Consider the following 24,831-nt stretch of genomic DNA (forward strand, 5'->3'; position numbering starts at 1 on the left):
CACCAGTATATGCAGATTATGTAATGACCACACGCAAACAGAGACTGTAAGACACCTTCTCATGTCATGTTCATCAACCCAAACTTTAAGAAACGCATACCTAAAACCACTTATATCTCCTTTCACTTTATGTCAGGAAGAATCTTGGTGGACCCCACTGAACAGCGGGGAGAAGACAGCATGGACACTTGCAACGGCAAAAATCTTTTACTGATTCATACAAGTAAATAAAAAAATTAATAAATAATGCACTAGTTTGTTTTAAATCTTGGCCAAAAGTGGCAAAATTCTTGCAAGTAATATCTGACTGAGTTCACCCAAACTCTTTGCAAACCCACAAGTCCATTTTCAAGGCCCTTATTGCGCAATCAGTGTTAGCTGACCTGCAACAGGCCATTAAAATGTATTAAAAGGCAACCAGATGATCTAATTAAAAAACAGCCAATCTGATTGCATTGGGCCCTTGGAAAATGTTTCCAAACAGACACGATTGTTATTACATAACTTTTTGACGGGGTCCTTTACAACGGGTGCTGCAAAGCACTTAAAAAAGGATCATATTGCGGAGCCCTGGACTACTCCCCAACTGTAAGCAAAGTCCACGAGCTTCAAAGAGGGGTGCAATGTACCTCCAAATTAGAAAAAAAAATGTTTTATACTGGGCCTGGTGGGCCTGGCCAAGCTATGCATGGGGCAGTCCACGGTTCTAGAGGCCAACTCACAGGTCTGTTACCTAGACAATGGGCCACGTACGGGAGCAAGTAGTAGCCCACGGACCCACCAGGGCCACCGGGATACCAATCACTGGGCATGGCTGCTGGCTGTACTCAGTAGCCACTTCATCTGGGTGATTGGGTCTAGGGGGCTAGTGGTAACCCCCAGACCCCACAATGGCTATGCAGGGTACTTGGGATATGGTGGCCTGTGGCTATAGCTGCCGGCTATACACAGTGGCCTCAGCTAGTGGCTTGGGGGTGCTCAGGGCATGGGTGAGGGCCACCGTAGGCAATGTGTCACCTGGCCATTCCAAAGGCCATGGCCAGTGCCCTACGGATCTGCAGTGGGGGCAAAGTAGCCGTTTGGCCTGGCATCAGACCAGGTTCTGTGGTCACTCTGGGTGGCTTGGCAGGAACTAAACCATGGTTTCATGCCTCATGAAAACTGGACACTGGTAATGCCCGGATAACATGGACTGTGGACCTGCAAGGGGTGCATAGACCATACTTTAGGTTGCTTGGCAGGGACCAGGGCATGGCAAGTGGTCCACTATGCTGCAATGGAGACAAAGTGACTTGGGCTGCGGCCAGGCCCAAGAGGTACTTTAGGTATGATAGTGCCAGAAGCCATTGAGAAGCCAGTAAGAAGCTACTGAGCTTCCATTAAGGCTTGGGTTTACGGGAGCACTGGCCTTCAGAGAATAAACGTTGTTAATGGAATGACATCGTAGTAGTATAAATAACCAGTTATGGTTCTTGGAGTAACTGCAATTCGGCTACTGCCATACTAAAGGAACCGTAATTCAGCCATTGCAATGAGCTGCTCGTGACACCACACAAGCAGACAAAAATGGCTTGCAGATAGTCACAGTACCGAGAGGGAATAATGACAACAGACAACAAAGTGACAACAGTAGCACTTAACGCACGTTAGAGCTACTTCGAACATCATTTGAGGTCAAGCATAAAATAAAGTCCAAATAAACTGTAAAGATTATTTTAAAGACACGATTTTTCTCAGCAAGCAATACGACGTAAAATGTCATTAGCAGTGTGGTAGTAGTCGAAATATGATTTAATTAAAATTCCATTGGCCAAGTTACACCTGCTTTAGGATCAATAAATTATACATTTTCGTTGTTTTATGCTGCAATCATAATGACCGTTCAGCAATGTTTTTTTCATTGAAAACATATTCTTTACAAAGCCTGTTTAAAAGGAGTACTTCTCTCATATTCTAATATTATAAACAATAACAATGAAAATCACCAGTTATGATAACCAACGTCATTAAGCCATGCAGTGCACATAGTGCCATCCCAGGTCTACTAGGCAAAGAGCTTGCCCTGTAACCTTCCCTCATGCACAATACCATACCCACAGTACTCGCAGTAAATACTGTTTACTGGGCATGGCTGGTGTCCATGCACTGAGCACATTACTCTTGTCACAGTTCCCCAGTGGACTGCTCACGCGCCACAATCTATGGCCATGTGCTGTGCAAGGCTGTACACCTCAGGTATTGCCCACGACCATACCCCAAGCACTGAACCCCAAAGAACAGCACCCAAAGGCAAGGGCCTCTTACCATGCAATGTGCCTATGGTGCCTGGGCTTGGCCTATGCCCCTTTCCCAATGTCCTGAGAGGGCATAGCCTGTGGTCATGACCCGGGGTAACTGGGACCGGGGCATGGCCTACTGAAATACTCCAAACACAGCCCTGATGTATGGCATCCCCCCAAGTCAGGATGCAATGGTGGAGCCAGTGGTGGAAGGGTGGTCGGTCGACCCCCCACCCCGGCCTCCTACCCGGGGACTGGCTGTTCTGTGGACCCGGTGCGCCACCCATGCCTCCCGCAACGCTGGCGCTTGCAGATCTGGCACTCACTGAGCGGAAGCTCTGATATTTTTTAGAAATTCTAATACCTGTGCAGCTGTCACAGGAGATGTGAGGCTCTGTGCGCCACTTATACAAGGTTGCTTGGCAGCCACCATATTGCTCAGCAGCAAAGAGACACTGACCATGGGTGTTCAAGTCCATCCCGGTTGCGCGTCTGGCCCTTGTTCTTTTCTGTCTTGTATGCCCAGCCATGCCCCTGCACCACCTGTGCCCTTCACTCTGCTGCTAAAGGAAGACAGAAGATAAGATCTAATGTAAGTGTGTGTTTTTTAATTCTGTGATGTGTGTGTGTGTGTGCGTGTGCGTGTGCGTGTGTGTGTGTGTGTACGCACACATCTTTCTGGGCATGAGTGTGTATGCAAGTGTTTGTATGGTCGGTCATTTCAAATCCCTTGCAGAGGCTGCTGCCATAGATGGGCTGTGTCAGCATCTTCATGCATGTGATTTACAGTGACAATTACTGGCATTAATAGGGTACTGCCATTTTACAATGGCCAATACTGGCATTGATAGGTTGTGTCAGCAGCTTTGTTCATGTGATTTACAGTGAGCTTTCATGACAAACTGAGATTGTGGCAGAAGCCTCATGAATGTGGTTTAGAGTGACCATTACTGGCATAGGGAGGTTGTGGCAGTAGTGCCATGCAAGTGATTTATGAAAAACTGGGGATGGCCCCACACTACCTACAGCCACCTGTTGTCTGATGGGAAGAAAACACTGTGTGAGGGGGGGCATCAAGCAGAGAATGGTTCTATGTTAAAAACACACCCGGTGAAGGCCGCACCCAAAAAAGACCTAATTTTTAAAGCTGATTTGGATTATCCCTGAGCAGGTGGGATATTGCCAACATGGGAAGGTTTCAGCCCCTGAGCCATAACCCACCCACCCCTCCAGCCCAGCATGAGCCATTGAGGGTGTATCCTCAGACCCCAAAATAAGACTTAGGTTTGTGTCTAAAGCGACTGAACAAATTACACCATTACCCCACCACCCTTCACAGTGGCCCACAGCCTCTGCACAGTATTACCCACACTCTGGCTCCCTCAAAACCGCTAATTTGTCTAAAGCTCTCTCCCCGCTGAATTGACTTTCTGGATCTGGCTGACAGTGCACAATGAGGATTAGGCTTTAGAGATGGTCTTCAGTATTCGGTCTTTCTAACACGTACAAAGCTAGACCTTCCCAAGAAGCATCCCTTCCCAAGAAGCATCCTCACTGAAACAGTGTAGCTTCATCGTGGCTCATCAAAGAAAGGGGCTTGCATCTATGCCTTCTACCCACAGGCACAGCATTAGCCATCTGATAGAGGGGGTGTCTCTTCTAGGTCCTCCACCGCTCTGGTTCCACCCAACCATGCAACTCCTTAACAAGTGCCACCAGAGATGGGAGTCAATCAAGAGAGAGCTCTAATCTGGCCCTTCGCAACTGAGCAACACTACTTGTGCCCTCTATGCCGGGGTCATCCAATCACACCCTGCACCCTATTGGCACTACGCAAGCAAGTAATCAGAGTGGACTCTGCATCTAAAGGACCCAACCTATACTCTCTACTCCAGGGGCTTGCCTAATCTTTGCCAAATTGAGCTCCCTCAAGTTGTCAACTAGCTAGCGCTACACCTAGCTAGTTTAGGGTGTAGGTCCACACACACCTAAGTATCCAGTGCCAGCTTCCAGCAGCCACAGGTATCATCCCAGCTCTCTTGATGCTGCTTCCTCACCCGGTTCATGCCACTTGTGTTTGCATCTTAGTACCCAAGTGGGGTTCACTGGGATTGCAGGTGAGCCACCTGAACCACTGCATTTTCTCTAGGGCCATACCGCTGTACAAGGAACTACCCCGCACAGTTACTGCATGAACATGTGTGGCCATTGGCACGCGCTCACACAAATGCTCCTGGACTCACTCCCCAAGCCTGCGGTATATGATTCCACACCTTGACTCTCATGCGCCATATATGCAACAGACTCATTCGCTCATTAGCACTTCGGGTAGGCCCCAACATCGATGTTCACCCTAACTCTGGTCCAACTTGTAGTTGGTTGCCTCTTCCAACAGGCAGTTCCTCCGCCCTATCCTACGTCTTTAGCATCTGCGTTGTGAGAACACCAACACACGCACATCTCACACACCTTTGAAATCCCAGGAATTGTTTTCTAACCTCCTTCTCGGGGGTCTCGCTCAACGGACACCTTGCCAATGCACTTCCTGCATGCAAAGGATTCTGACAGGTCTTCTCTGTTTCAACCTGTTGGCTGCAGTCTTTTCAACCCTGCGGCTTTTGCGATAGTCAGCTCTCTGCAGCATATCATCCATAGAGAGCAGCGATTCGCTCAGATGGGCCTTCAGAGATGTACAGGCTCCTTCATGGCACCACTTAGAATATCTTTCTGCAACTGGTAAGAAGACAACATTTTTTATCGTGGCTTGAGTCAAGTACATTCTTCTGGCTATCAAGCACTTTCCTTTGATTACTATGGCCCCATTGAATGTAGCTAGCTTCCCTTCAGGGATCTTTAGTTAGGGCTATTAGGTGTCGCTTGCAACACCTTTAAGCCGAAACTATTGCAATGGAGTACAGATAGTGAGCAATGACATAACAGGAGGGACACAGAGCATGATTGTCTAAGTGCATGAACAAACATGGCGTTCACCATATGGCAGGGCTTGACCGCATCGCCAGGGTTCCCGCTCTGAACCCCAAGGAGGCCACCCATGCATCCAATGAACCCTAGGCCACATGAGATGAGATGCCATTGTCATTAGACCCTCCAAACAGTTAGGTGTCACCCGGCAGGGCATATGGCAACAAACCACAATTCCCACAAAGAAATGTCCCAAATGCAACTTTTTTTCACAGCGCTCGCCAACTGTTTTGGACTACGACCCTCCCATAATCTCTTCACTGGAAATGTAATGGGGGATCTGAAGGGAGTTGAAATTCGAAAAATCTCAGTATTCACAGGAAGGAACTTCATCCCCCTGCCTGCCTCCCCCTACTTATCTTTTCCGTGGCACACACAGAAGTGTGCCGCCTTCTCAAATGTGTCCCTGCAGCGTCAGTTCTGTACCACTAACGCAGATCTGAACTGGCGCTGCTGGGTCCTTTTTCTTTCTTTGTTTTGTTTTACTTTTATCTTTATTGTCTCCCGCTACCATGTAATGGATGTGGGGGACACCACGCATCCCCCGACCCCTATTACTCTGACTAACGGGAGCAGGGTACACCCCCGCAATCCCTGCTTCCATTGGCCGGAGTAATGGGGGGGTCAGGATATTAGTATGGCGCAAAGGCGCTGTATTCGGTATAGGCGACATCTTTACGTTGCAGTATTTTTATGTTACCATATATTTCTGTAGCACCTGTTTTTAATGATAATAGATGCATTGGAGGACCATCTATTCTCGTCCCCGCCCATCATCACTGTAAAAACTGCATTTCCGGGCACAGCTCTTGAGAATTGGGGACGATTGGTGACTCCCCCCTTCCCCTACCTCTGAGGCTACCATTCTGGCTGAACCCCACTCTCCCAGTGTCATGATTTACATAATAACCTGCATGCCAGAGTCTAAACTTCACCCCAAAGATGGTCTAAATCCCCACCTCGGGCAATGGCCGGTGTTGTGGCAGAGAATATTTTTGTACCCAAAGCAAGGCTCTGGAGAAATGTTGGTCTCTGTGCAAGGGAAACCTCTGCCCCTGAACACCTGACAGTTATACTATTGGACAGCAATATTGGTGTGGGTCTACCTCTAGAGTATCTATGTACCAAGGCATGCTACTCAAGTGTGTATGAAAAACATTAGATGCTATTAAAACTTTCCCTATGCAGTTTTATCACAATACCAGACACGCATGTGCACTTGCAATATAGGGTCTTTATATCCATAAATAGAAATACATTAATAATGCTCCCACTCTCTTGTTTAGTATTTAGGTATATCTATTCTCTTGTAGAGATAATGTATGAGCATTTAAAACAGTATAGTTAACAATATACACTTCCAAATATTAGAAATAAAGTAGTTGCGTAGATAGCTAGCATCAAATACCCAGCATCCTACTCTTCTATTCACTTTCAAAATTTGAAAACTCTCACCAATAAATCAACAATGTGTGTGTAGGCTTTGTGGCACAGTAACATGTCAAATCTTACTCACAATTTAGGGGGCGCTGTTGCGCTTGGACATGTATGGCAGATTGAACGTGCGCTCCAAGCTGAGGATTATCTTGTTCTCCAATTAATCTGTTATGGTGCCGTGAACTTTTCCCATATTGGGCCACCTGCTGCACAATAAACCCCTCCCATCGGCGAAGACACCCTTGAACACTGCTGCTCTGCCCAGGACTGAGCCCCGACACCGGAGGGCACAGCCTCCTTCCCGCTTCCAGACCCACCGGCGGGCTGTCGGGGCAGACTTCAGGGATCACTGCCGATCGACACCGCGGTGAGGGCCCAGGGACTCCCCATTGACTGGTGACCGATACACTATCTACACTATTTAAGCCAGTAATCACCAGCGGGCTTCATCAAACTCCATCATATACTGCTCGCTCATTCTGTCGGCGGCCTTGCTGCGCCGGGTGTAGGGGGTCCTGGTGTATGGCACCCAAGTTGGCCCACTCCGACTTTAGGGGTGCCCCACGCCTAGGTACAACTATTTGCCGGACTCCCCTTTTGCTACGTGCAGAGCCCACTTGAATGAACTGTACCGTCAGTGCCAGTATATACATAGTGAGAGTTCTAGTCGGACAGAGGAGGACCCAGGATGCTGGAACGACCGCTGCAAGTGTGAATCCAACGGTTGCGTTTCCTTATTTCTGCATCTACGTGGGAGACCACAGTCTGCTTGAAGGGAATTAGACTACTTACCCATAATCACGCAACCCCCATTGGACCCACCGAAACTATCTGGCTCCAGGGTAGGGCACACTGGGAGGTGGCCCCCTGGTCCTACCATCTTAAGGACTCGCTCAGTATAGCGGGGACCCCCACTCTGGACTGAACCACTGGCCTTCTTATACTGTCCTGTGGGTCCGTGTCTGGACCCAAATCAACTGATCTATTGACACCAAAGGGGTTGGACCACCCACTCTGAACTGTGTAGCATTGTCGGTTGGGCTTAGCGGGCGGCCAGCGAGGGGAACACCCTCCGTTCCTGATAACCAGTGCTCGGGCGGGGGGCCTCCTCCCCCCCCCCCCCCCGAGTCTTGGACAGGCAATTGGAGCTGCCTTATCACTCCAATAACCTCGTACACCATGACTAAGGGAGCTAATAAAAAACAAAGCTCCATCAACATGTACACAAAAATGACGCAGAAATAATGCGAGCCGGAGCAAGAGGCAGCTATGTCTTCACCCCCTGACACTCCAGAATCATCGAAAATGTTTGAATATATGCGTGAGGGGTTCACTACCCTCCACTCAAAGTTGGACAACATGAGTGGGACTATTTGTTCAATTAAGGCGCACATGGAAAATACAGATGCCTAGGTGATAGAGGTTAATAGAGTGAGTACTGCTCAGGACGACATCGGAACCCTCATGTCCGAAATGAATGTTTTGTCCAGACGAGTCCAGGAGATCAGCAAGAAAAATGAGGACCTTGAATCACGCTCTAGGCGTAACAATATCCGGATCATTGGCATTCCGGAAGATAACATTGAAGGGCCCATGGAAGACCACAGAGAGCAAACTCTGTTAATTCTACCAGACTCCCCGAAATTGTCTCCACACTTTGCCATCTGAAGGGCTCACCGATCCTTAACGGCAAAACCGAGACCGGGGGGTCCTCTCCGCCCTATTATAGCAAGGGTGCTGAACTACTGCGACAGGGATGCCCTGCTACTTGCTGCGAGGATCAAGGGCGACCTCTTCCGAGGATCCTCCAGGGTCCGCCTCTACCCAGATTTTTCCACTGCTATTCAACAGGAGCGGAAGACATTCTTGCATGTAAAGAAGAAACTGCGAGACTTGGGAGTCAAACACTCTGTGCTGTATCCTGCTAAACTTAGGATTGAATACTCAAACCAAGTTTTCTTCTTTACCTTCCGCGTGGAGGCGTCCAAGTTCATTGAGGAACACTTCCCTGGATAACCTACCCACTGAGATGACTCCCAGTAGTAGTCGAGAACATGTTCTTGTTGCTAATTGAACCCTTCCTGCGGGTCAGGTCCCAGAATGTATCCTGGATGGTAACCCTCTTTTTCTGGGGATTTCCCTTGACACTGCATCCGGCTTCGCATATTTGATCCACCTTGTTGTGATGATTGTTTTGTCAGTGCATTATACACCACGTTATACCTAGCCAACGCCCGAATACGAGCGCATTCCCCCAGGCAATGTCGCCAATGGTTTTGTTTTGGGTTAAGTTCTGTTTGGGTGTCACCTCTCTCATTGGGAGAGGGGTGAGGGTGGGGATGGGAGGGGAGAGGGATATAGTTGTAAAACTGCTTGGCAAGCGAATGAGAACTGCAATTCCCTAATTCAACCTAATGGAACTGGTGGGTCCACTGCCTTATGATCATAGGCCAGGATGCTCTACTGCAACTCCGGGCCAAGACCACTTGCTACTTGGGATATACTACTGGCGCCAAGTTGGCTGAGTCTATTACATGCATGAGCTGGAACGTCAGGGGACTGCGTAATCATGCTAAAATGCGCAAATTGCAACTCCACATCGAAAGGCATCAAACTAAGCTGCTTTTTTTGCAAGAAACGCATGCCCTCATAGGTACATGTGAGGGATTTGCCAAAACATGGGGCTCCCAACGGTATTATACTGCTTATTCGACCCAAAACCGTTGGGTCATGACTCTTGTTCATAAAGGTCTACAATTCCAACTGAAGATGGTACACATAGATCCAGAAAGGAGATATGTCTTACTTTTTGTAACCCTACAGAGCAGGGAAATTGTATTGCTGAACATATATGGTCCCAACCAACATGGATGATCATGACTTCTACTTGTATCTCTCTACACTCCTATCTGGATTTTCGCTGGTCCCAATACTTTAGGGAGGGGGGGCGGATTTTAATACCATACTTGGTGTCCACTATGACAGATCAGGCTCTAAACACTATCAGTTATCCAAGGCGGCTAGAACTATTATCGATTTGCAAACCCAATTTGACGTTGTCGATCCATGGCATCGACTTCATCCCGAAGCTAGAATGTTCTCCTTATATTCTTCAGTGCACGATCCCCACTCCCGCATTGATAAATGGCTTATTACAGACACCCTAGTTAAGACTGTCACCCATATGTCTATTCTTCCTAGGACCTTCTCAGACCTTTCCCCAGTGACAATCTCTCCGAGAAGGACTACTGAGGAACCTAAGACCCGGTCATGGAGACTAAAGCCATATTCCCTACTAGACCTCGCCTTTGAAACTGAGCTGGGCACTAACATAGATGATTTCTTTACCTTAAACACTGGCACTGTCACATCTCCGGCCACCCTATGGCAGGCGTTCAAGGCATATATCAGGGCATTGCAATCTCCAAAGAAGCGGGGATACTCCGAACTATTAGAAGGGACATTGCTATCAGTGAAATGAGACTGGCCCTCGTCGAGACTCAGTACGCCTCTACTCCATCCACTGAAACACTAGTGGATTTAGGCACTGAATTACATATGTTTCGCTCGCATGCCGAACGAGAGCGAACATTTCTGGATTCCCCCCATGCTGCACGTCGATACGGAGAGGGCAAGCGCCCCGGCCGGATTCTCGCTAGGCTGATCCGACTTGAGAGGGGCACGTCACATATCCCAATGATAGAAAGAGCTGATGGCACCCTGGCCCTATCATCACAAGAGGTTAATGCCGAATTCAGCTCCTTCTATGAGAAACTCTATTCCAGCACTGATACAGCCATGGAAACTGACATAGGCACGTTCTTGGATAGCCGTCCGTTCTCAGTCCTTTCCTCCGAAACTAGAGATGCACTCGATGCTCCGATCACATCCAATGAAATAGCCAATGCCATAGACCTACTTGCCTCTAGGAAGGCTCTGGGATCCGATGGATTCCCAATTGAGTTTTACAAGCATTATAAAATACACCTTGACCCGCCACTACTGGCCTTATGGAACGAGGCATGCATTACAGGTATCCCTCCCCCTTCCTTCGGGAAGCGATAATAATGGTATTACTTAAGCCGGGCAAACCTCCTACAGAGTGCGGCTCCTACCGCCCTCTTTCACTTAATAACTGCGACGTTAAGATCTATGCTAAAGTCTTAGCTCTGCGTCTAGCCCAATATATGCCTTACATTATACATCCGGACCAGTCGGGTTTCATTTCAGGCCGCTCTCCTTCCCTTAATTTACGCTGACTATTCAACATACTAGCTCGCATCGATCCTAACACGCAAGCAGCTGGACTTGTATTAAATTGCTATATTCCTCCCCAGTTGCCAGAGTCCGCACTGACGACTTGTGCTCAACCAAATTCTCAATAGCAAGAGGCATGAGGCAGGGCTGCCCCTTCTCGCCGCTAGTCTTTGCTCTGGCCATTGAGCCATTAGCTGACAGCATACGGCAATGGCACGCACACAGAGGCCTGCGACTGTCGGGTCCACCCGAGATCGTCTCAATGTACGCGGACATGCCCTTCTTTTCATGTGCCACCCTGAGCTTAATCTCTCCCCAATACTGGATGACGTTATCCAGTTCAGTGAACTGTCGGGCCTCCGAGTAAACTGCACCAAATCTGTACTTTTTTCCGTTGACCGCAGCCACCACCCCTCCCTTGGACCTCCATGGGTTTGCATGGGCACAGACCGAGATCACCTATTTGGGCGTAGTAATCACTCGGGACCCAGTAACACTACACAGTGGCAATTTTGGCGAATACTTAACCAACCTCGCCCGGAGGTGTGCGGGTTGGACGAAATAGCCGATTATTCTGGCTGGCAGGATTGCCGTCCTTAAAATGGTGGTATTGCCACAACTATTGTACAGATTCCTAAATGTCCCAATATGGTCGGGCCAAGAATTCTTTGCAGTACTCGCTCGCACCATCAATACCTTCCTCTGGTACTCTGGCGCGGTCCGCCTAAAACCGTCAACACTAACAGCCCCAACCTCAAGACGGGGGACTTGGAGCTCCCAACTTCGAGGGGTACTGGATGGCTGCCAAAGCCCACTTTGCTTCATATTGGTTTATGCTGGCTGACCCCCCTCTTCACGTTAAACTGGAAGGTCTTGCTACAGATGGCTGTGATATCCGCTCCATAGTCCTCCCCCCCTGCGGTACGAAATGTGAATCCTCCGATCCTGTTGGCGCACAGCCCTAGCTTTAACCAAGATATGGAAACAAACTGGGGGTATACTTCCGTTCCATGGTGACCTTCCCCTCTGGAATCTCCTACCTAACTCCCCCCAGGTAGATAATGCAACAGTAGACAGGTGGGCGGCAGCTGGACTGCTTACTATCTAGGACATATTTGAACAGGGGGCCTTCATCGAGTGGTCCGATCTGCCAAGATCCCTACGGAACAGACCCTCTTGCTGGCTGCAATATGCAGGCCTGCGGCGCACACTAAAGATCAGACTGCCCGACTTTCCTACAATCCCACAGGACAACCCAATTCTATCAGAAATACTAGATACCACAGCCCTCAACGGTAAAGTCTCCAGACTATATACTGCAACGCAGAGCAGAGTATCCCCATCATTCACTAAACTCAGGGAATCTTGGGCAAGGGATCTAGGAACCGAGATATCTGATCAGCGCTGGGAATACATGTGTGCCAGCCAGGTTCCATCATACGCCGATCAGACTATATTGTATGCAGCACGCAGGATTACCCACCCACATGCCCAAGATGTACTTCCGATGACACGGATTACATGCACATGCTAGGGTCATGTCTGCAACTCACCCTTTTCTGGTCTGAAGTATGTCGCCCCGTCCCCACTGACATGCCTTTTTTACGAACTTCCCACATTGAACCGTGACCTCAAGAGATTGGCGAGCCTGGGCCTGCTTCTTGCAACCCGCTGTATCCTCTTACTGTGGCTCCGCCCGAGATCCCCGACACAAGACCAATGGCTCTGTGCTATCACCTGGGCAACAGCGACCGAGGAGTGCTAGCTACTGCTACAACTGGTAATATCTAGAGCAAGGAACATCTGGGCCCCATTCCGCCTATACATCTCCTCTAAGTCCACCGACTCGGAAGACGAAATTGGTAAATCGTCATCCCCTCTTCCCATAACTGTTTAGTCAGTATGTATCGCAAAGGATGTGACACATGTTTTGTTGTTTTATCTCTGTGTACCTTTAACAATGTTTGGTTGACCTGTATGACTCGCATTTTTGCATGCTTATCAGATGTGGACCCACTGACACATCATGTATTGTTGTTTTCCTGTTGCACTGCCAAGCTTTACAATAAATAAAGTTAAAAAAAGAAATCTTACTCACAATTGTGATATTGTAGATTAGCAAGCTAGGGGACATACAAGATTATACAGGCCAACCTCTGAATAACCCCTTAAAAGGGTTAAAAATAAACTGTCAAATTTCTATGGGTGGTTAGCTTAGAACAACCTAAAAGGTATCTACTTTGTCCATGGTTGCAAAAATTACAAATAAAGCCTTTTAAATCCTTTGTAAGGATTCTTCGCACCCCACCTCTGTGCTTTGATGTATCAGCTTGTTCTGGCCAAAAAAGTACAAAGGGCATAACAGGCTATCTTTGGACGCTGTGTCGAAACTCAAAACCACCTTAAGGTGAGTGTATCAAAAGCACAGGGAAAGTTGAAAGTCTAATCAAGCAAAAATCCATTGTGGTGTCTCTTAATAGTATAAGCATGGAAAAGAAAAATATATGCTGCAAAAATAGTAAAAAATAGCTTATTTCACCCCCTCCAGCTCCCCCAAATGTTGAAACAGTCAGAAAAATAGAATTAGGAAAAATTGGCAAAGTACCATGTTTTAGTCCCATGAGCAATTTACTGTCTCAGGGTCCAAGAAATTTGAATGCTCACTGCTTCAGGTTTCCAAAGCAGTTCAGCTCTGCAATTTAGTTTTGCCTACAAATTATTAAAGCAAGCATTACAAATCAGAATTTGGAAACATTAGCAAAGTGCCAATTTTTAGGCCCATAGACTAGAATGACAGTATTGCCCTAGTCATTACATTTGATGCTTGTGTACACCACAGTCGAAGCTTGTGGGTCTGCTGATGTCCTCCATGTCCTGCCCTTCAGTATCTTCAGTGATGTAGCCTCCAACTTCTTTTGAGATGTGGATTAGTCGCTCCCCTATAGCTTAGTTTGTCCAAGTCCTGTTTCCATATTAGCCAATCCAATATTAACAGATAAGTGTCATTCCTCTAATTACCATTGACTGTCATGTTCATTTACATACAATAAAATATCCAAAGTTACTCTGTGAGTAGCATACATATAAGCTGGCATGTTTGTCTTTCAACAAGGAAATGCAAGATCAGTGTTGCTCAGGTTAGCATACTAGCTGCTACCTTGCCAAAGAGAAGAAAACAGCTGCGTTGTCCATAACAAAATCATTTCGGCTGTGTGAGTTTATCTGGCTATTTTACAGTTACTAAGTCATGCTAAGCGTGACAATGTAAATGCAGTTGTATTACTGTGTATAAAGCCTTTTGAAAATACAGGTCTTGTGTTTAAAAATTCGCCGTACTTTTGTTTTGTATTGTTGCTCACGCCTTTACTGTATTTTTATAATAAAGCAAGAGAAAACAGACAAATGTAAATTTGTTTGTGTAGTCCATCTTTATTTGTGCTTTTTGCATAGAAAAAATCATGTTTGAACACATATCGTTTTTTTGGCTGTCAGTGAATGAATGCAGTTTACCCCTATCATGCAATCTGTAAGGTTCAATAATGTTCTGTATATTTCCAATTGTTTTTGCAAAGAGAATGTGTCAAAATAGTTTTGAGTAGATATATGTGAAATGCATCACAGTCAAATTCAATAGGGATGTTCAATGTCTATCGTGATTTCCTTAGATTGTTCAAATAACAGGTCAATTATGCAACTCATGAACTTCCCCCTTTGAACAGTGAAACACTCTGACGAAGTTCCCTAATATTATTAACCTGGAAACACTGATAGCAGCGAGAGAAAAAATTGGAAACAACAACTGCTATGTACCATATTTTTGAGACATTTTATCAGATACCCAGGAATACATGGAGCAGTGTCTCTTTTCGGGCCTACTCACAGGAGTGTCTCCATAGAAACTATGAAAGAGTGTCTCTGTAGAAACTATGCAGGAGGGTCCCTCTTCTTTGTTGTATTTTTCAAACGAAAAGTATCTGACCAAAAAAATACCTTGTTTTAAGAGTGTTGGCGAGTACAACTCATAATGTGGCTACCATGTTAATCTCTTGTTTAAATGATCTTGATGACTGTTGTGAGAAACCTGAAGGTGTCTTCCTAGCTAGTCCTCACGGATCTGTCCTCCAGGTGGCCAGAACACGGCCATCGCTATTGGATCCAGTTCCTGGGGGTGGATCAGTGACGGATGATCACCTGGATCGAGGATCCTTGGGGAGTAGGAGTGGGACACTCACAGGTGAGATGCTGTATCCCCCTTCTTTCAACACCTTTTCTCCATCCTACCACATAGGATATTCCAAAACACTGCCCCCCCCCCTTTTTCCGACACAAACACTTTCACACAACACAAAAGACAACGGACTAACACCAGAGCCGTTTACCTGACATGTCCCGATACAAGGGTCAGGCAAAGTCAGGCAATTGACCAGAATCATACACACCTGACGGCCCTTTCCCTTCCCCACAGGGATAAAAGGTGGAGCACGAGAGCACAGGGCGAGCAAGGCAGACCGCACAACGTGAGAGATAACTCAGAACAATAGTTCAAAAGGAGGCGAAAGACGGCGCATACCGAGGGGCTGACAAGTAGAGAAGCGGCCTTCACCTTTCCGACCAAAGCCTGTGAAACCTCTGCAGATGGAAACCTAAGACTGAGAACAATAGCCAGCGTGTATTGCAACAGATGTCAACTGTACACGTCACCCCCTCCGCTGATTACCAAGCCCGGGAGAGACGTTTGTCTCGGAGGTACCAACCTTGACTCCAAAGAGAAGAAAGCCAAGCGGATCATCACAGCCGGTGCGTCGAGGAGAGAGTCGAAAAGAAACCGAACTGTGTCAAACGAAAAGTTGCAGGCAGCTAATTTGAACTTTGAAAGGTTTAAAGGAACTATTGAGAAAAGAGGGGGAAAACCAGCAACAGAGACGTCCGGCACTACGTGGATGCTCACGCAGAAAACTCTGGGCAAATACTCGATGGTAGAGACTACTGTAACCAGAAGGCCTTGGAAAGAGGCGAAGAGAGGTCAAAGTGGTCATACAGGGGTCTTGTAAAATCATCTGTACTGTTGAAAGTCTTTGACCGACAGATGATTGAGAAAGCTAAGGGAGATTAATCCTCTGTGATAAAAATTAGTACATGAACAGTCTGTTGACAGGAATGAACCCGATGGAGGGATGTCCACAGTAAATTGTTTGAAAAGACATTAAGACTTGTGAATGCAAGAAAAGCCACTGTGAACCCGAAGGAGGAGGCTAGCATTTGAAAAGGAGTCTAAATCCGGAAGAGCGAGATCCAGGGGTGGAAAGTCATCACTCAAAGTTCATTGAGATTGGAACTGTTCAATGGAATTGTTAAATACGACTTGCGAGGGGTCTGCGCCCGGAAGAGTGGGACCCAGTGGTGAAGCCGTCACCCAAAGTAGATATGAAACAGAACTTTGTGCTATGCATCAGGCCCTCGAAGGCAAGAGACTTTTATCGAAAAGAGACTTAACCATCAAAGAACCTGATAGCTGAAACGGAACTGTCGACTCGTGTTGACAAGGCTCGAGTGTGTGCTGTGCTTAGGAGGTCCACCTTGTCCCGTGCTCAAAACGTGCGTGTCAGGTCTGGAGATATGCATTCATAAGTTTAGTGATTTGGGAAAGATTTTATTGAGATGTCTTCTCTTCTTGGGATGGGCCCTTAGCTGCTTATCTGCAGAGTGATGTTTCCCCAATCCATCATGGCGGAAATGTATCCAGCTGCTGATTTGTTTAGAAGAACAGAACAACTCATGATTGGTCAATTAAGCGACATAGGAGATTTACTGGTATTTCCAACTGCCTTTCATCTTCCTTCCTCGAGTAGGAAGGTCCTGTGTGTTCCTGCTCTTAATATGGAGACCATTAATCTGAAAACAGAGGTTCAGTCAGGTTTTAAGCATTACAGGAGAAGTTACGGTGTGGGACAAGACAAGCGGAACCATTGGTGGGAATGCGGCGCTCTGTTTCATTTGTGAAACATTTTAGTAAAGATCTATGGACCTCTTCACAGAGCAAGTTCAGCATAATAATAATTTAGTTTAGATTAGGTATTTAGTTAGGTTACGCTCTGCTTTTAACTGTACCATGTTTTAAAGTGACCACGTGACTGAACTCTAAACAACAGTCTTTAATTGGCATCTGGATACATTAATAAGGATTTCCTAGTGCATGATCCTCTGTGCATGAAGGGAAGCCTTAGCGGTTTAAATCTATAGTGTTTGATCACAAAGGTTTGTTTTCCTGACGTGCGCATGCCGCAATGACTAGTGTTTGAATCCTTCAGGGGAAATCTTCTTTTTAAAAACTATTTGGCTTTCTAGCGCTTAAGAAGTGAAAACCGTTTCATTTTCAAAAGTGTGTTTTGCGCTGAGATAGCGCTCATTTAAGTTGATGAATGAACCCTTTGAAGTGCTGCCATAGCGTTGTGTGCGTTTCAAGGGAGTTTATGCTGAAAAGCTGAAATAGCGATCAGCCTCTTGGTTCTTTATCCCCCACGCATGCGTGCACATGACTTAGCAGTGCCTGAAGGAGATCATTGTTCTTTGGGAACTTTCATGACTGAGCCTGCACGTGATACTTCACGCTATTTACGTAATTCAGTTCGGAAAACAGCAGAAGAAGTTAAAAACTTTAATGTTTAAAATAAACTCAAGAAAGAGCAAGTAAATTTCGAACTGTTGCATGATATAAAGGTTATATATATATATATCAATTGGATTAATTCAAGTTTATAACCAGATAAACCTTCTAGGAGTAAAATATTGGACAATATTAATCTTTGAATGCAGTAATCCAGAATTTGCAATGAAATCCAGAAAACTTTGCTGATAATTACTTCTTTGTATCTTTGGTTATTCATCATCAGAGTCCTCCATACTCTTCGATGAGGCAAAAGAGGTACTGATTGTTACTGGGATGGGGAGTGGGACAGAGTAAAGGATTACATAAATTATTTTGTTTTCTCATCCTCTGCAGATTCTCGAATTTCCAGTTAGAAGACAGAAATCTGTTTGTTTGTTATTTTCCCCACTTCCCCTTTCCCCCCGAATTGTTGGTATTTCTGCTGCTAGTTAATCTAGTTGTTGACCAAACACTTCTGAGGGTCTGTGGGGTTCAGCATCTCCCACGGATCAAGATATGCACAGTACCTGATATTGGAGAAGGGAGTCCCCTGGCAATCACATCCTGACTTATTATTTTGTGAACACTTATTTCCTTATTGAGAACATTACCCCACATTTCTTTTTGTATTTAGAGTAAGGATTGGCAATAGGCTTTTCTTAGTATAGGTCCTTTTATTTGGACATGACGCCACAAGGACTGCCTTATTTTCATTTGATGGTCGAAGCTTGCTCCTATCTAAGATTTAGGCTTAGGTTAGGTATTTTTCCACCATGTATTCACAGTTTAATAAACACCCTTGAACTGTGATTACATGTGTCTGTCTTTACTATTGCCACAATGAGTTCCTTATATACGGTGTCAGGAGTAGGATGTGACTCAATTGAAACTAATTGGGGAACCCTACAATTCCAAAAGCTTAGTCAGAGAGCTTCTACCCATTCCATCGCAAGAAAGGAATCAAGAGGCTTTGATATCGGTAGCAGTAAGGAAGCTATTATTCCCCCTAGGAAAAGAAGAATGATTACCACAGACAGTTTTGATACCCCCTCTAGGGTGTTACAATCGACTGGCCCCAAAATGTGCTTAGCATGGAAGTTCGGGATATACGTTTTAGCAGGCATTATTGATCCTGACGTTCGTGGAGATGTGAAGGGTCTCTTACAAAATCATGGTGAGATCCCTTTTGAGGTACGGTGCGGAGATAAAATGCCCAGGGAATTTTGGAAAAAGCTCTATTTCCTAAGTTTAAAGAACATGAACCCGATAAAACAGAAAGAGGTAACTTAGCCTTTGGGGAAGCTGATAAATTGATCCACATCGAAGAAAGGAAGGGAGAAACCCACCATCTATCCCGACCTAGCCTTCGACCAGAGAAATGATCCAGCTCTCGATGAAGCATTTTTACAAGCCATTCCAGAAGAAGGCTTAGACTTCCATTGCGCAATAAACCTGCACAATGGGGGGGTGGTGCAAAACAGATTAATTTTGAAAACTGAATGTAGGACCTTTCTGCAGTCCAACTTAGTATTATATGCAGGGATGTACAAAAGAACAGTCATGGAACATGACCCTGGCACCCACCCTTTGAAACAAATCACAAACCCAACAACAATAACAACAACTTATATGACACTTTATGCCAGAGTCCTCCTGATTCTAAGTGCTCCTGGAACTGGTGTTATTATTATCTAATTTTAATGGTATTTGCTTGATTGACCTGTGAAGGATGAAAGGCTAAGTTTGCACCAATGCCACATTCAAACTTGTGAAGTGTAGGCTGGTGACATGTCATAGACTTTGCTCCTGAGCTTTCCATCAGGATGCACAAAGCCAGGAGACCAGAAAGCCTCTCAGTTTGTCGTTCACAAATGTGAGGTATGCTTCAAAAATTGACAACTATAAGAAAATATTCCTTAAAGTTTTGAGCAGGTCATTGATGACCCTAGCCCGAGCACTGGAAACCAAGAAGAGTGAAGAGGCTGTTATGAGCGACCACAAGAGGAGGAAGGAGAAACATCTCCCACCTCTAGGCTACTGTCTAAACCCGTTCTTCCACGATTAAGACCAGTCAACTTGAAATATCCAATTTCCCTCTCCCTCAAGGGCCCCAAACTCTTTCTCACCCGTTTGCTATGGATTCCCTGTGGTGCATCTGGGAAGTAGGGTGAGAGGGTTCCTCGGCAGAGGGCATCTTCTAATTGATGCCATCCCCAAAGGAGGTACGCAGTGCCCCTCTCCCCAGTTTCTCTACCCATTCCTGATCTCATTATCATGGCCATTCATTCCTCTGTCCTCCTAAACCTTTGGAGGGATTCAAACTTGAACAGTCCTGATTGGCCAAGATGCCAGAGTTCCATGGACACAAATCATGATCACATCACCCTGTATTGAGGAGAAAGAAGAGTTGCATGTGCAAATTGAAATCCACACGCAATCATTATCAGAAGTTCACTTGTACTTTACTGCAGACGGAGAGCTGGAGGAACTGCAAACAAACTCTGGCAGTGGTCCAAAGGAAATGGCAGGCACTATGCCAGTGAGTCTCCAGAGCAGAATCCGGTATCTGCCATGACATGGCCACCTGTTTCTAAAATTACTGACCCCCTTTTTCAATCCTCAACACAGTGAGCCAAGGGCCAGAAATTATTAATGCAATCCTTAGTGACTGCACACAGGAAGAGGGTGGAACATGTTGCCCTCACCCAACTCCACAGCAAGGTTAATACCCAATCACAGGTGTCCCTACTGCAACACTTAGAGATTTAAATAGTGGCAGTACAGAAAAGAGGGTAAGCCGTGCTGAGGAAGTGTAGAGATAAGGAATTGTGCAGAAGGAGCGAGGTGGAGAGTGGAGGAAGGGGGAAGAGAAGGAAAAGGAAGGCATTAAAGGAGGGAAAGAACAGGTGAGTGGAGGAAGTAGGAATGAGAAAAATGCATTTATGAGAAGACAGAGAGGCTTAAGGAGGAGGTTAGAGAAGATTAAGAGAAGGAGGAAGTCATTAGAGAAGGGCTGAAGAAGGCGAGCGGTGGTGAATGTGGACAGGGAGTTCCACTGAAATTAACCAACATTGGTTAAGTCTAGTTAAATATCGAGAAGTATTTTGTGGAATTAGGCCTGAAGACAAATAGAGCCCAAGCATGGTGAATTAGCCAACCAATCAGGGAAATTAGACAGTGTTATTGAGAACCCCCGACAGGAAAAAGAACCTGAAACCAATCAGACAAGAGATGGGCCTCATTATGAGTGTGGCAGTGCAGAATTAAGGGTGCCAGTAGCAACGTATTGGCATCGTTTCTGGACCGCCACACTCCGACTATGCGGGCGGGGGGGCGGTACGCCCGGCAGGAATGACCTGCCGTGTGCAATGGCCCCGGACCGCAGAGTTTTCACGGAAGCACCAGCACCGTTAGCAACGGTGCCGGTGCTTCCGGGAATGGGAACTTCCCGAAACCGCCGGCTGATATCCCAGGCCACCATGACTTGTAATGTTCTGGTGGCACCCGGATATCAGACGGTGGATTCAGTGTTACGAGGACGGGTTACCGCCATCCTACATCCAAGACCTTCCTCTTTGCCTTTGCCTTTGCCCCTCTTCTCCCCTGTTGATCTGTTTCTTCTCTTGGCATCAGGCACTTGGCCACTCTCTGTCATTCAGGCCCAGGTACCTGCTCATCCTGCCACCCTCCTGCACTGCCTCCAGGCCACCCTCTGCACTAGGGTTCTGTATCTGTACCCATACAGTCCCCCACCCACTTTTCTTCTGCACTTATCAGATACACCTTTCTGACTAACTTTCACCTGCCACTTGCTGGCTGCACTACCATGGTTTATCGCCCTTATTTATTATTTATGTGATTTAATATCTTTTTATGTTTTCTCTCTTCTGCCTCGCACTTTCCACCCCACCCTTCCAGGCACTTTCCCCCGTTTCCCTTTTTCATGCACTTGTGCTTTCTTAAATGTCACTGGGCCTAGTAGGAATGCTGTTTTTATTTTTTCTTCCATTTTCCCCTCCCTGTTTGCCGGTCGGGCTCTGAAAAACTTGTGTACAAGCGCGATATAAATAAAATATTTCATTTCATCCTCGTAATGAGGCCCACTGCCAGGCTTGACGGGAGCCATAATCAAGATGCTGTTGTGGTAGCGTAGCTACAACCCACAACCCCAAGAAAGGATTATCTCATTGCATAGCAAAGAGAGAGGCTCCTAGATAAGAACTAATCTAGAGATGGCTCAGTATGAAATCTGATCTAAGGGACACACACTTGCCAAAGATGAACTGCAAGGGTTCGTGGAGACCAGAATGCTAGGGCTCTCTGAGGTTTGGACTCCTAAGATCTTCAACGCTTGCAACCTAAAAGGAGTCTATGGTGGACTCACGATATACACAAGAAAGATCCTGACTCAGGAGGGACCTGAGACAGCAGCATGTGTCCCATTCAGTAGGATAGCCGTTAGATGGGAGGGCTCTTAATGACTCCTGCCTGAAAATTGATCCAGGGCAAGCAGGGAAGTAATAGAATGTCATTCAAAAATCCAGGTAATGGCAGCCAGAGGGAGCCACCATACGGTAGAGACCATCAGAAGTAGTTAATGGAACCTTGCAACTTTGGGAACTGTGAGTGACTGTGCATAATACTTTCAGGAAACTGCTTATCCTGACTGTGATGTGAAATGTTGCACTCATGGTCCTACCAGGAGCCCGGATCAGCATATTATGAACATTCCTTTAAAAATATTGGTTATCTTTGAACCCTCACCCTCTTTATCCTCCATTATGGGAAATCATCAGCATTTGTTTACCTTCACTCCAACACTTCTTGTGTTTTCAGACCCAAATTAAAGCCTTTTGTTTAACTCTCATAAGAGTCAGAGGTTCTTTGTTCATCCCCCCATCTGCAAGACCTACAAAGAGCCGGAGAAGCAATAGAAACAGGCTACAAATGTTTCATTGGGACATATGAATGGAATTAGCGCTCAAAAACCCACTGTATGCCTGCACACCCTTTTTCTCTTTCGTTTTAAAGAATACTGCTTGGGCATAACCCTTTAAGTAGTTGGTGAGCACTCGCCCCCACCCCCTTGTTTTTTTTATCCCCAGCACATATGAATGGAAGACAATAGCTTGGGATGCAACTGCAGAGACTCTTATTTGCAATAAAACTTGATATCAGTTCATTCTGATATCGTCTCTGTGTGCCATTTTGTTTTTGTTTTTTGATCTGCTGCCATGCTTATCCTAAGGGCAGAAGTCATGATGTTCGTGATACTTTACAAACACATGTCCTGGCACCTTCGGAAGCCACCAATGTCAAGGCAGCAAGAGCTTCACCTTGGTTTCTCTACCCTTCTCCATATTCTCTTAACAATTCTTTAGGTATTTCAGTCAAATTACCAAAACCCTATGAATTAAAAAAATAACGAATTGTATGGGTTCTAGGACTTATATGAAATATGCCATGTTTGGTGTAAACAACAATTGTTTAAGAAATTATTTTGGCATTAAAACTGAATTTCATTTTTTGCTCACCCATCTGTAGAGCCGGTGATGATTGCCACCTTCTGTGCATGGGTTTTGGCCTTGTCCACCATTGTTCTCTTCGGGATGCCATTGCCCAACTTGGTGCCAAGCAGGTGCATCTGGCAGAAGCTGGCAGCGCTTACCCATGAGCGAAGCATTCTCCTTGGCCTTCTATGGAATACAGCTGGTCCTGCAGAAAAGGCAACAAAATAAATGTGATGTGTGCAATTAAAAAACTCACTGTACTACAGATGAAGCGTGGTAGTATAACAGCACATGCCACTGGATTTGACACCTGTGGGAATATTTGGCCAAGCATTGAGATTGGAGTTATGTGGGCCTACATTGCCCAACACGTGTAAAACTTCCATCCCCAACTAGCTATTATATCTTTACCCATAATGCTCATCTGTCCTGCCCTACAGGTGTGGATAGGGATTACCTTCTATGCCCATTTGCTATGTTGTCTTTTTAGATTAATTCTGGAGGTTCCTAAGAAAGGCTCTGCCACATTTAGGGAAATGGTAGGGGGGCAGGGAACCAAAAGGCACAGTTTAAAAAAATGACCAAAGGTTTTCGGCACATACTTATTTCTCACAAGTGTTATTCTGCTCATCCAGGGTTGAGAGATATCTATGTAGGCATGTACATACGTGCCGGGTTTTATATAGTGCAAACCTAGCTGAGAAGTAACAGCGCTGTACAAGGGGATGAAATTACAGTGCACAATGGTATTGATAGAATTAGAAGCATTGAATTTTATTGGTAGACTTAGGAGGACATAGAAAGAAGGAATACAGAGGGTTACAAGCAGGGTGTGCATATGACTGTGCTTAAGGCATACCCAGGGTTGACTCATTTGCTGGTGAATCTGCAGCTGTGCTCCATTGAAACTTTTTCACAAAATCTGCTCTTCCTAATTGTCAGATTGAGACCGTAGGTTGGCATCAGATTGCTTCCCTTCCGCCATATCACAACGGGAGCAGAAGCAAAGCGTGTGCCCTTTTAAACCCCCAGAAGACTCCAAAGGCAGGAAGTCATTAAGGAACACATGACATCTTTACTCCCTTTTCTATGCCAACATTTGCTGGCTTTACAAAGCAGCTCTGAATTTAATCTAGATAGGATTCTACTGAGTGTAGGCAGGAGGATGGCACCTATAAGCAGAGTTCATGATCTAGAGGAGGGAGGTCCCGGTTTTACAGCCTCCTTCTGATGTTTGAGGCACTCACATAAGAAGAGGCAGAGCATGTCCATGTGCGCAAGGCTAGCTCTTTGTGTGGGACTCTTCTTTTATGCGCACTCCCAGACTGGGTGAAGAGGATGCAAGTAAGAGAGAAAACAAAGGCAAATTACCTGCCTGCCTCTTGAGGAAAACCTGTGCCCCACTCATTGCCAACCCCATGTAAAACCATTTAAAAGAGCCAGCATGGCCTCATACATGATGTTCACACAAGTATTGCCAGGGAGGATGTACAGTCATCGTGTTTGTCTGATCGCTGCATGCCCTCTGTCTGCTTTGAACACGCTGGCATGAGGGCACACAGCTGACAGGTGCCGACACTCTGGGGCACTGTCAGGTATGGGATGAAAGCTTGCAAAGCCTTTCCCTGTGTTTTTTCCACATACACCCTCAGCAGAATGATCATGGACTTAAGCACAGAGAGAGGTTCTGGTTTCATACCCAAGGTCGGTAACTTCACTC

At 46.1% G+C, this 24,831-nt stretch overlaps 1 protein-coding gene across 1 annotated transcript in view; it reads right to left on the bottom strand.

The window, feature by feature from the left end:
• The window catches only part of LOC138521238 (dehydrogenase/reductase SDR family member 4-like), a 382,515-nt gene that overhangs the window by 284,311 nt on the left and 73,373 nt on the right, over nt 1-24,831 (bottom strand). Inside the window, exon 2 of the mRNA XM_069633930.1 lies at nt 23,136-23,316. Coding sequence (XP_069490031.1) covers nt 23,136-23,284 — 149 coding nt within the window. The 5' untranslated portion in view covers nt 23,285-23,316. The remainder of the gene's footprint in view (nt 1-23,135; nt 23,317-24,831) is intronic.

This window comes from Ambystoma mexicanum, chromosome 13 (genome assembly GCF_040938575.1).
Source record: "Ambystoma mexicanum isolate Mex_15411 chromosome 13, UKY_AmexF1_1, whole genome shotgun sequence".
NCBI lineage: Eukaryota > Metazoa > Chordata > Amphibia > Caudata > Ambystomatidae > Ambystoma > Ambystoma mexicanum.